The sequence below is a fragment of the Plodia interpunctella genome, chromosome 25 (assembly GCF_027563975.2).
Source record: "Plodia interpunctella isolate USDA-ARS_2022_Savannah chromosome 25, ilPloInte3.2, whole genome shotgun sequence".
NCBI classification, from domain to species: Eukaryota; Metazoa; Arthropoda; class Insecta; order Lepidoptera; family Pyralidae; genus Plodia; species Plodia interpunctella.
Window position 1 is genome coordinate 3,786,647 of NC_071318.1, and position 13,796 is coordinate 3,800,442.

At 34.9% G+C, this 13,796-nt stretch overlaps 1 protein-coding gene across 8 annotated transcripts in view; it reads left to right on the forward strand.

Moving 5' to 3' along the window:
* mim (missing-in-metastasis) overlaps positions 1 to 13,796 on the forward strand; it is a 103,202-nt gene that overhangs the window by 41,881 nt on the left and 47,525 nt on the right. For all 8 annotated transcript variants that reach the window (XM_053764451.1, XM_053764454.1, XM_053764453.1 and 5 more), the window contains exons 2-3: positions 13,151 to 13,212; positions 13,701 to 13,774. In XM_053764451.1, coding sequence (XP_053620426.1) covers positions 13,151 to 13,212; positions 13,701 to 13,774 — 136 coding nt within the window. The remainder of the gene's footprint in view (positions 1 to 13,150; positions 13,213 to 13,700; positions 13,775 to 13,796) is intronic.

The following is a 13,796-nucleotide window of genomic DNA, read 5'->3' on the forward strand; positions in this document are numbered from 1 at the left end:
TACCCGATACCGGTTTCTCCTTTATATTTGGTTATGTTTCCAAATCCTATCATATAATCATGGAAAGAAACTTTCTTAACTACGAGTACAACGATATCAATAAATGTATACCTTACCAAGTTCAAGAGCACCATATGCTATCATTAAATAGCTGCTCAATTACCAAACTCATACAGCGACCCACTTTCGCCCGACCTTGGTCACATCTGTTAGGACGTGGGCGGTCGGCTTATGGTTCACTTTCCCATGAACCGATTGATACAAATTAATGGTTTTTACACGACTGCTCTAATTCAGTCAAGGATCGTGGTCATTCTCTTCTTTAAATGTTAATTTCCTAGTCAAAATTACAGCATCATGAAAATCACTGCGTATATTATGTAATTCATACAATGTTTTAAAATATAAGTATATTTTTTATACTACTTAGCAGACAAACAGACATGCAGCCGTCCTGATCACCACAGCCTATGGACGACTGCAAGACCAGGGGGTTTCACGTTGTCTACTTTGTAGTCTAGGGTTACGAGGTCAGGACAGTACAGTCGATATTAAGAACATGTGTAACATACAGGAATTTGAGAAATTAAAAAAATAAAATAAAACTATATATACAATTCGATTCCGGGAGTCTTCATGTATACATAATGCATTCCCAAATTTAAAACTGAATGATCAAAAGCATGGCATAAATATACTAAGCGTATTTTCTAAATACGGTTCGCCGATCGTAAAGCCTATTGTTAAAATTTCAAAATCACACCCACACGGTACCAAGTGTAGCGAGTAGGAAGAGTGTAGGTGTTTGACATAAATTAATCAGTTTATCGATATAAACATCGGTTTCTTGTTACGGCTAATTAATGATTTAGAAAAGAAATTGATTTTAACCTTTATCAATTACCATCTTTTCTACCCAGTACTGAGCGTAGGTCTCTTTTCTTTTACGCTGTCCTTGTCCTTCTCTCTCTCTTATTATTTCCTTAGCTGTACAGAGTATGAATAGGTAAAAAATCAGAGATTGTTTCAAGAACTATCACATTCCTTACCGCAAATATAAAACCGAGACGTAAAAGTGATTCACGTAATGATAATATCGATATTTTGACATCAATTCCCTGCTGACATAATCGCAATTTATATTACAACTAGCTGATGCCTGCGACTTCGTTCGCGTGACTGAACAATTTTTGGTAAGGAGTCAAAATTATTAAAGAAATTTAATTGTATAGACAAATGTAACGATACCTATACATACAGAAGTTGCTAATCAGACTGAAAAAGTATATTTTCTATAGTTTAGCTGAACTATTATGAATCTTCTTCAGGTGTTCCAGACTTTCGATTTTTATACCTCAACTCATTAGACTGAACAACTTTTATTAGAGGGTCATTCCTATGTTTCCTATAGTTTGGCTGTACCATCATGGGTCTACGTCAGATGTTCATGATCTTCAATTGTTTATATCTCAACAGAAAATGCTCATTAGGCTCAACAATAATTATTGTTAAGGCGTCATTTCAATATTTCCTATAATTTCGCTATACCATCATTGTTCTCCATCAGGTGTTCCTGTTTTCCAAATATTTTATACCTTATATGTTGCTCAGGCTTAATAGCTATATAACAAGAAAGTTTCATTCAAATCCGTCCAGTAGTTCCGAAGATTAGCGGTACAAACAGACAGACATAATTTATTTTTTCAAATTCTTACTCTGTTGCTTTGACTCTATCGCCTAATTTTATTTTTATGTAAATTTATAAAACAGTAGAAAAAAATTCCTGTACATTGAATTTTTCCTGTACATTGAAGGATTTTTTTTCTATTGTTTTATTATATGTATTATAATTGTTAATAATTGGCCTCCTTTGTACGATTACGATACATCAAGGCATGATTTTGAGAGTTAGATAACTAATGTTTTTTGTTCGTGAGCAAACATATTATTGCATTATGTAGTTGAATATTATGTCGTGTAAGGTAATCGGTAATCACAATAACTCAAAAAATAATAATTGTTTTTGTTTTGTTTCAGGTATTACTGCGCTTCGTCTAAAATAAACTCTGAAATAATGTAGCACTATTTAGTCAATTAGACAATTATATAGTCATGTGAGTAGTAAGTGACTCAAGTTTAATATTGACCATATACTTAGCTCATAAAAATATCTACCATGTCTATTATTATCTGCTGGCCTCCCTGACCAACTCCTGGATATAGACATCCTTTCATATATAGATAAGTTCATATATAGTTAATTTCATATATAGTAAGGAGGCCTTTACCATATTGGCGTATATTCTACGCTAACCCTCTTCTAACTTACCTGGGCTATTGTTATATACATATTTTTTCAATTATGAAAAAATGTAAAATTTGAAATGTAAAAGACCTACAAAAAAAAAATCAATTTACCTAAATGCCATCACGTAAATCGTAAAGTCCCACATCCGGCTATTTAAAGAAACACTTTCACGTTTTCCCGATTCGCAAATACTAAATTCGCAATTCGCGATTCTTCTCACGAATTTTGTGTCAAGCGCACTATGTCGATATCAAGCTATCGATATTTTAGTCACGTTCGCATCACTACGGCTATCTCTATGTTTATATGGAGTTTTATTGCCGATCGATTCTGATCTTTATTGCCTTCGATATAATGGTTATTTATGATGTTAGATGATGGATATCCTGCATAGGGTAGGGAATAGACTTTTTAATTAGTTCGGAGAGGAAAGTTAATGGTGAAAGCTGTGCAGTGCATTGTCAGTTATTGAACATCCTACTGTTGAACTCCTAGAAACCTGTTTCATGATAGACCTCGAATTAAAATTTGGTTTACCAAATGTTACGTACATTAGCACGGTCAAATTACTCTGCATGAATATTTCTGCTCTGGTAATAGAGAAAATATTGCCAAGAGTTTGGGTTGCTTGATATTAAGTGCTGTTGACTAGGTCTAAAATTTATTTTTATTCTGTTTTGTCGTACAGAGATGAAAATTAAAATTCTAGCTGGCTACAAGATGTTGATGAAGCAATGATATACCTACAAAATTCGATCAAATTAATCGTTCCAGAGATTAGCGCAATTAACTAAACTAACCTATATCTATAAAAACGTTTAAGTTAATATACTAAATGTGCTAAGCTCCCATGGGAATTTCGGGATAAATGTAGCCCAATGTGATGTGTTGTAATGTGGCGCATGCGACTCTTAAAAGTAAACGTCAGACAGACAGCCACGGGCCCTAGTCTCATATCATCAATTTCACTCAATCGAAGTTCACAGTTTCTGTATTTACGAAAAACACAATCCAAAGAGTTCAATTGAATGCATCAATCGATCAGATTTTTTCACATTTTGAATTTGCTTAAATGCTTCGAAAAAAACATTTGAGAAAATTGGTGAAAAGAACTTATATAATGCTTGAGAAACTGGGCCCAGTCGTAAACTTAACTACAGCGACATCTTTAAAATTTTATGGTTATTTTTTACGTTTACCGGGTTGAGTGTATAGGGCTTCGTGGCGTCACAGCAAATACAACTGGGGACATGCGAAGATGAGAGAGAGAGATAAACTTACAATTCTATACTAGAATGGAAATGGAACTCCTTTGGTACATTCGTACCTTCGCGAAATCTCGCAACAATGGGGCCATTATTCTCGGGTTAAAAATACCGACGGCGGGTTTATTGGGTTAATGATGGCTGGATCCGGGTCGAGTCTCGTGAAGTCTTTGCTTTGTCCACGTGGTTTCATCGAGTGCAGGAAAATAAAGATTTTTTTGATCGATTTTGACATGATTTGCCTAATTATTTGCGAATGAACACGGTACTTTTGTAACTCGAAGCTCCAAATTGTGAACTATTGAAAAAAGTGTTAATGCCCTCATCATCATTATCAGCTTCTAGTGCCCGGTCCCGGTTTCGCTCGGGTAAAACTATAATAAAAAAGTACTCTTTATTACTCACTAGCAGCCCATCGCGGCTTCGCACGTGTAAAACATAATCAATTATACACCTAAACCTTTATTTAATTATTAATCACACTATCTATGGGCAAAACCGCATGAAAATACATGAATCCGTTTTCGAGTTTATCGCGAACAGACTGACAGACAGACGCGCCAGTGGACTTTGTTTTATAATATGTCTGGACTTTGTTTTATTTTATAATATATCGGTGTATTTTTGAGTTCATTCATTACAAACAAAAATACAAATCTTTTCTCTTTATTAGTATGGAGTATAGATATGTATGGCCTTTTCCCTGTATTAACCAACAGATGGTTCAAATGTAACATTATTTCAGCGCGATATTCCACGCTAAGTGGCCCACTAACTTTGTTACACAGAAAATTACTGCGAGATAGCTTTTAGTGGATTTGTACGGGGAATGAGCGAGTAATACCGGTTAATGTGATTGGGCGATATTAATTACTATACACACGTGATGATGAGCTACGAAGAGGACGTAAAATTATATATTCATTACAGTAATTAGAGTTCATCAAATCTCTATTAAGGGCGTGAAAAGATTTATTCAGGGTCTGTGTCCCGCGTATGACCCCTAGGAGTCAAACGCGGAACACAGACGCTGATGTTGCTGACGTCTATTGGCTGCGGTGACCACTTCCCTGCGGGTAATCAAGTGGTTGGCCCACTTGATTACCCGCAGGAATGCCTGTTTGCCTACTTAGTAGTGTATAAAAAATAAAAGCTGGAAGAAAGTTTAGATATGAGTATTTGCTTTTTGTATATAAGCGAAAATAATCTAGGGATGCCGACAACCGTGCGAATTGGAAACGAAATTGAACGATATCGGATCCTAGGCTCCGATACTCAACGGCAACGGTAAAAACTGGGAAAACGCTCAATGAGAGAGCGAGAGGATGAGGGAGCGAAACTAATTCTCATACAATTTTTCGCTCCAAAAACATCGTCATGGACTCAAAATCCCCGTTTGTCCCTGGAACTACACGAAGCTATTTTTAGCAAGCGTGTGGACACCGTTTGCTCCAAAACCAATTAGGGATCGTTTTAGACCGAGATCCAGCGATAGCGAAATTGAGTTAGAAATAGAAATCCATTTACTATTTCTATTTTAGTTCTGGGTCTTTGTGATCGGTCTAGACAAATAATTAGTTTGATGTGCGATTTATCACAATAGTCGGTTGCTATTTGTCTCGCCTGTAAGAAATTGCAAAGTTCCATTTCAATAAATTTCTCCAATTTTTCGAAGATATTATGCAAAATCACTGTTAAAAAAATCAATGAAAATAGGAGATCAAAATAGACCAAACGAGAAATTAGACCGATCGTTCCAGAGGGATAAAATTGATGTAGTGAAATAAAGTAGAAAATTTTTTCAAAAAAAAAAAAAATAAAATTGCTTTTAAAATTTGTGTTAGGTACTTCCCCCTTATTTTAGGTAAGTCCGCCTTTTGTGTAATAAAGTTACAAATAATATTAATGAATGAACTTTGAATACGTGAGAATCGGGTATCTGGAACCATTTTTTAAAACTATTTGATGCAGCATGCTTTCATTTAGAAACTAGTATTCTATAGATATCATAACGAACAGTGTCGTTCTATTATTGGATTTGACTAAAATACATAGTAGCTATTTGGACCCGACGTTCTGCGATATGTTTTGTGTCTATTTTAATACAGACAGACAGAAAAGTAAATATAGGATTTGATTGATTACGTTGATTTTCTTTATAACTCAAAGTGCACCTGATAAATATAAATTGTGTCAGACTAAATAAAAAGAAACATGTCCACATGTCCACATTTTTTTGTTTTGATTTTCAAAAATTTCCATACGGGTAGGTTAGGAACAGGTATTCTCATCAATAAAAAAATTGTTTTGACAATTTTAATTCGTTTCGTCTAGTTTGACTAACAATTGAGCTTCCTTTTATATTTTGTTTAACCTATTCTGTCCCGTCCTTTTATAAATATCAACATATAGAGTTAGTGAGTTAAGTAAAGTGACTTAAGTAAAAACCAAAATTGTATTTAATCGCAATCTTTTATAACAAAGCTTATAAAGAATCGAAATTCTAAGCGAATCTCAAGTAAAAGTTGTTTGTTGACTTTTTTTAACGAAGTTTGTTGTGGATGTATTGTTTAGAAAATTAATTCTCACCATAGTAAGTTTAAAAAATCTTGACAAGCTTTACCAGATAATAAATTGAAGTATTTGTATTTATTTCTATATTATATAAAATTGTTGTTTAGTAAAAATGAAAATAAAGAAACTATATCTATATATTAATATTATAAATGCGAAAGTCTGTCTGTCCCACTTTCACGGCTAAACTGCAGGACCGAGTTTGATGCAATTTGCTATGCATGCACAATATGCACAGGCTACTTATATTTTCAAGTCAACCCCCAAATGACTATAACGGGGGGCAAAAATATATACGCGGGCGAAGCCGGGGGAAAAAGCTTGTTAAAAATAAACAAACTCAAATTATAAAACCACTGCTGTATTAAAATAGTAGATTAGATTAATAGTAGATGTATTAAAATAGTTTTAATACATAGCTATGTACTGTAGCTGTTATCATCGTTCGCAATGTAAAGGGATTGGTACACAATACCTACCATTTATTGACATACTGCACTGCTATGACTTTAGACCAAGAGCTAACACGAATTGATTGGGTTTTCCAAGAATCCAAATATTAACGAATTTAGGTCGTTGAATCTGTAGACTAATTGGAGAACACGTACTTAATGCCCTATTCTTCGCTATGTTATAGATCAAGCTAAAATTAAATTACTTTAACAGCATTGACAAATACGACAAAAATACTGACACGAGTTTTTAGTTTTTTGTACGACTGAACAAGCAAATAGGTATATGGCCTACATGACGTGAAGCGGTCGCCGCAGCCTTAGCTGCTTAGTGTTCTTGAAAAATTAAGATTTCATTGCATAGATAAGGTATTAAAACTACCAAAAATTATCCAATCTTTGGTAGTTGTAGAATTATTTTTCTGTTTTCAGTTATTGTAGGACTTCATCACAACAACTGTCTTCAACAGTGCATTGTTTATAAACTTTAAATTGTATACTTTAACGTTGCTTACAGTTAGCCCTTACTCAAACTTGCAGTCTAGACTCTTAGACTGAGTGTGCTGGAATTTATATGAGAATACAATATAAGCAGGTCGACGACTATTTTCATCATGTATACTATATTCACATGTATGTTTGTAGGCGACATTATTATAGCCAGCGGTGTGAAATAAAATACACACACATAAAATATTATGCAGTTAAAATAGTACCTGTACGTTTCCCTGTAAAAAATATGCCGTTTATATACAACTGACTACGGGAGTTCCCCGTGTTTTGCTAACTTCTTCTTAATATGTCGACTCCTCTAACTTTGTGATGGCATGCAGGGCAAGATATTAAGTGTGCCATGATTTGGGAGAGGCACCACACTCGCAGACATGGACTGGACTTTTTTCTTCTTGTTTCTTTCTTTCTTTTCTTCTTTTTTTGTCATGAAATTGCAAAAGTTTTTATTTTTATTTTTCTATATTTTTTTCTAAATGACACGACACGAGTGAAGCGGCGGTCAAAAGCTAGTTAATACGTCGCATATGAAGTAGGAACTGCAGTGACCGGATATGCCCTATAAATTATAAACAAGACACAATCTTGCATCGCTCCATCATCATAAACTTTGTGTACGCTAGCCAGCTTCAACTAGATTAGGGTTATCAAAATTGCATGATGTATTCGAAGAAGTGATTTTATACGTACCCTGCCCTATGCAGCGGTAATAGCGGCAAATTTACAATGAATTTGGGTAAGTTGATGTGAAGTTGACTGTACCTAAGCTACTGACATGTGTTCTCTATGACGCAGCAATGACGGATGTACAATGAATCTGAATTATGGTCTACTGTTGTTGTACATACTGATAAACATTATATCAAAATTAAAAAAAAACATCGCAAAGAATAGCCAAGATCATTTAAAAATAGAAATACCTTTTGAGGTGCGGGGCCCTAAAAATAGGTCAAAGCACTGTTGCATGTATCATTACACTATTTTGACTAATTTTATTATTACTACTTTTAAACTTTCGCGTTGCATAAATTATACATATACTAAATAACTGGTATTAAATGCGCACATACCTTTTCTATTTCCCAGACGTTTCGGACCTTGTTACATGAAGGTGTTTACGTGAATTACATGACTGGGAAATTGAAAAGGTATGTGCGCGTAATACCTGTTATTTAGTATATAATTTTATTATTGTTATCCATTTTTAGTTTTTGTTTTATATTGCGTGTAATTGTTATTTGTGTATTTTGTTCAAATAAAATATTTGTGTATCTATTCACTGCCAACCCTAGAAGCTGTTGAAACACAAGTTCCTTTCGCCGTATTTTTATCTCCCGCTTGCAGGTGAATGAACAATTGTTTACGTTTTCAGATTATTTTTAACGAAATTTCAGCCTTTGCATAAGTAGGTACCTGTGTGTAGATAATTTATAAACCTTGCGTCAGATACGGGGCAGGTTTCTGTGTACTATTTTGTCCGTCAAAATATATTAAAATTATATTAAGGTGGTTAATGCCCAGTCGCCGAAGCCTATATTTATAGAGTAGCTTTTGTTGTCGTCAGAGATATCTCATTGCATTCGTAACTAAAAAATCCAACTTCAAGTTCGAAAGCATACTTTGCAAGTTAAACATTTGACTCCTTAATTCAAATTACAGACAAACATCAGAATCAAAATTACACAAAAACACGCGGCATAGTTCCCGACCTGTAATGAACTCATAATGTGTAGTACTACTGTTTACATTGAGATCAAAGCCGACCGCACGCAAACAGTTCACCTGTTTCTGAATTTAGCAAATATTACCGTGTTAGTTAAACATTAAACAAAATTATTATTTTCGGTTGCAGTACAGATTATATGCAGAGAACTGTAGCGGATTTTTGTATTGTATTGTGTTAAATAATTCGTAATATATGTATTACCTGGCCAATATGGGACTGGCTATGTAATATTGCAAAACGAGCAAGCTTTCTTGGTATTGTTTTCTATACATACATAGTTATAGCATTCATAATAATTTATGTTTATATATAAATGATATTGTCGTTCTATATTCTGTGTGATTCATAGCATAGACACAGATTGAAGTGGATAACGCACTTATCCTTTCCTAGAAGAAATAATTTCCTAGTCTCAACCTCTGATTATAAAATGTTATGTATCGTTTGGTTGCTATCTATTATTATTATATCATACATATTTCCACACTAATATTAAACAACGAAGTGATCCTGTAAGGGTTCCGTTGGGTACGGAACCCCAAAAAAATATGCGAAACTGTCTGTTCCGATTATACGGGCCAATTATCGATATTACGGCGACATTTATTCTAATAGATGGCATATGCAAGTACTTGCATGTGCATTTCTCGTCATTAGACACATTGATCTATTCGATAGTTCATCAATGAAGGAATCGTAAACCTAAATAGTAAGAACGTAAAGCTTAAACTTGATGAGCATTCTGACATAAATATTGGTCGGGGAAAGGTACTAAATTATAAATTAGTATATGGTTATATACAAACTAGATTTCACGCAATGTGGCAGATTTATTTTTAGGCAACTTTTGATGACATACATTTAATAGTGTTTCTATAAGGTTACACGTACACGGGTTATTATGAAAAACAGACTATACATATAAGATCTCGAAATTTCTACAGGAGACGGAGAGCTGAACGCAGCTACTGTGAACGAAATTTGGCTTGTTATTTAGTAATCGTAAGTTATAATACTCTTTATCAGTTCATACAAAGCACATACGAAGATATGACCGACCAGACGTGTAATTTGACGTAGCTATTTGACTGGGTACAAAAAAAATGCATCAATTAAATAACCTAACACGATAATTTAATGTCACTTTGATTGCTTCATGAATTACTAGCTGCGCCCCGGGGCTTCGCTCCAATGGGATAAAAAGATAAAAAGTACCCTATGTGTTATTCTAAGTTATATATTCTACCCGTGTACTAAATTTCATAACAATCCGTCCAGTAAATTTCGCGTGTAAGAGTAGCACACACAGACATACATCCTCGCAAATTTTCGTATTTATAATATTAGTAAGATGTTTTTCTGAACCTTGACATAGGCGAAGGCTTAACGTTGGAGCCATAAAATTTATAAGTGATAGATTTAGATTTAGAATATTTCGTGAAGTGCACATTTTTCAGCCCTAAATATATTGACGTTATTCGCCTGGAGACTATACTAATCTTACTAACTCAAAGTCGATCATACTAGGAACACTCAATGTCCCAGTAAAAGCGCGTAAAATCAAATCGCAAATTAAGCTGAAAATAGCTGAAAGTGTTCCAGTTTTCCTGACAAGCTACCGGGGGGCATTGAACCCGAAAGTAGCACGGCTCTAGGACTTTACGATTTGGGTCCGTACCTTTGGGACCTAACGTTGTGTCACTGTAGTGTTTTTGTCTCATTTTTGTGAAAAATGTGTGTTACATCTTAAATTAGTGGGAATACCAATGTAAGGAAATATAAAAGGAAGGAGGAATATTTTGACAAATTTTTGAACATTCAAAATTGTAAATACATATCTTGGATTCGTATTTAATATTAGTACCTATTCAGTATTCCAATATACTTAGTAAGTAGCGTAATACAATATGGGATCAAGCTAGTAAGTAAAGTCGTATCGTATTGGATAAAATTACGAAGAAAAAACAAAGAGAAGTTATTGCCATTTATAACAAAATTGTGACGATACGCGGGGCTGAGGCAGACGTGTGAGGAATGCGTTAACAATATTTCTGCCTCCGAACGGAAAATGAAATAATACCATACGTGACTATGAGCCTTTCATTGTGGCTGTGTACAAGTTGATACATCGGATTGTTCTTTATGTATATATGCTAAGTGAATAAAACACCAGCGCGATATTATCCCGCCGACCGGTTCGGACATGACAATTTGCCGTCGAGGACTAGGGTTCGAGTCGAGAGGGTATGGAAAACCCTTGTCCAGACCGATGAATTGTTGACCAAAATAGCTGACGGTGATGTTTTCAGACTTGATCGCTCTGAGTGGACTAATTCGTTTTTCACCGTAATGAAAAAAATATTAAACGCATTTTTTATTTTGTTATTTTCACATTCTAGCTTTTGCCAGCTACTCCGCCCGCGTGTATTTTCCACGGGAGCAGTTATTTTTTCAGCATGAAATTGTTCCCTATGTTCGTCTCTGTACTATATCTATACTATATTTCAGGAAGATTGGTTGAGTAGACCGAGACCGTGAAGTGGTGACAAATTTACTTTCGCATTATTTATGAATATTATTTATTGTTAGAATAGTTGGGATTTTTCGAAGATTGACTATGATAGAACTAATAATCTGATAGTCCAGTAGGATAGCGGCGTCTGACTCCTACTCTAGAATCTGAACATCTATAACAATATCGTTCCGTGGATGTTAATATGTAATAGTGTTGACATTTGTATGACGTAAGATCATCAAAGTAAGACATCTTCATCAAAATGTAAAGGTTTTTTTGGCATTTCAAACCTTGTGTTCAATGGCGTCCATTTTCACATTTTTCCTTTTACGATGTTTGGGTCAGTCAGGATTAACGATCACAAGCACGCAGATTGTATGTATGTGATGTCAAACTAGGATAGAATAAAGCGATTTTGCGTCTTTTATTTTTGAGTAACGGCCGCCCGCAACATCATCTGCGTTTTTCGTTATGTTTTTTGACAAATTACAATTTGTTCAATACTTATTTCATATTTATTTCTGTCACTAGCTGCGCCCCGGGGGTTCGCTCCCATGGGAATTTCAGGATAAAAGTACCCCATGTGTTATCCCCAGATATATTCTACCCGTGTAACAAATTTCATAACATATCGTCCACTAGATTTTGCGTGAAAGAGTAACAAACATACACACATGAATCCTCACTATCTTTCGCATTTATAACATTAGTAGGATATAGGTATATCGGTAAAATTTAACACGATAATTACTGTAAGATATTTGAACAGTGCGTACGCGACGCGCAATCGTTTGTGTAACGGTTGCTTTCGAACGGTGATGGTTTTACTTGCGGTAAACATAGATCATTATTTGTAAAAGATAATATTGAGTTTGGCAAAGGTGTTACTAGGTTTAAAACCCCATGTTGATCTGCGTTGTTGTGACAACGCAACATAGAGGACGATGGAGCAATAGATTCGCCTAAATGTTTATAGTTTCCTTTAAAATTCTGTCAAAAATATTTTATTTTCCTCTTTACAATGTTTGTATAGATTAGTATTAATATGATAGCTTGATAATTGTCAGTTTTATGCCTTCTTTTCTTGTACCGCGCTGTTGTAATATTAAAAATAGTCGTCGGCAAGTGTCAAAGAGTTTGAGGGCCCCCTCAACACCATATGACACGCATGTCATTATGGGTGAGTGAGACAGATGATTATTTGAAATCATTGAAGATAGATATTATACACGTGTGAGAGGGACGCATGAAAGGGGTGGTCGATTGGATTTTATAGCTAAAGGGTGGTACCGTTTGTCTAAATAGTAGTTTTAAAATAGTCATAGAAACTATTCCACAAGCTTTTTAGTTTCATATGCAAACAGAGAGGTGTTTTAAGACTATAAAAATAGTAATGATTCGAAGTTGGTAATTATCATTTGTGGATCGGATAGATTAGTGCGAATTTGAAATCAAGTAATCGTATCGCCATCGATGAAATGTATAAGGGAAATGAACAGCTCCTCTATCGTACATAATGGAAACTGTCGATCTTCATATATCTTTCATATACATTTTTCGTTGTCAATGATACGATGTCGCAATTATTCATGCTAGTTGGGACTGGATGAAATTATACTATAACGTTTTACCATAAAATATTTTATATTAACAGCCCGTTACAAGACGATTAAGATGAAATTTTAGCCTTCATTCGAAACAAATAGCACAAAGAAAGACAAAAGAAATAAGAAATTAGTCTTCGCAAATAATCTCATTTCACGCTTCATATGAATAACAATTATATTTGTATTGTTACAGAATAGCGCTCCGATGTGGGAAGAGTTCATATCGAAGGCCACAAAACTACATTCAGCTTTGAAGTAAGTATTTTATCGATTACTACCGGCCCGTCCCGGCTTTGTTCGGTTAACCATAATAACATAACATAAACCTAAACCTTCCTCGGGAATCACTATGTATTGGTGGAAATCGATCTAAAATCCGTCCGTTAGTTTTTAAGTTTATCGCATTCTTACTGATGTCATGTTATAGTCATTTTTAATGGCATGTTGACACCGACTAATTCTGTCCATATGGATTTCTTTCCTATAGGAATTTCGGGATATAAAATACCCCTCTTACAGGTTACATCTACCTGTGTACCTGTGAAATCTGTTCAGTAGATTTGGCGCTAGCGCTATTGAGTACCTACGCCTTGCGAACTGCATATTTGCAATATCAGTGGCAATATAACTAAAGTTAATATAGTGCTCGCCTCACAGCACCTATTTTTTGTGATCGAGTCTTGCGGCTATCATCGTAGTGGGGAACAGTTAATTAAAATGGCTATTTTCTGTCACTCTTTCAGGTCGGCGCTAGTCGCGATAGCGGCTTTCCTGGATGCCTTCCAAAAGATCGCAGACGCCGCCACCAATGCCAGAGGTAGGTATTGAAGGGAAATTGT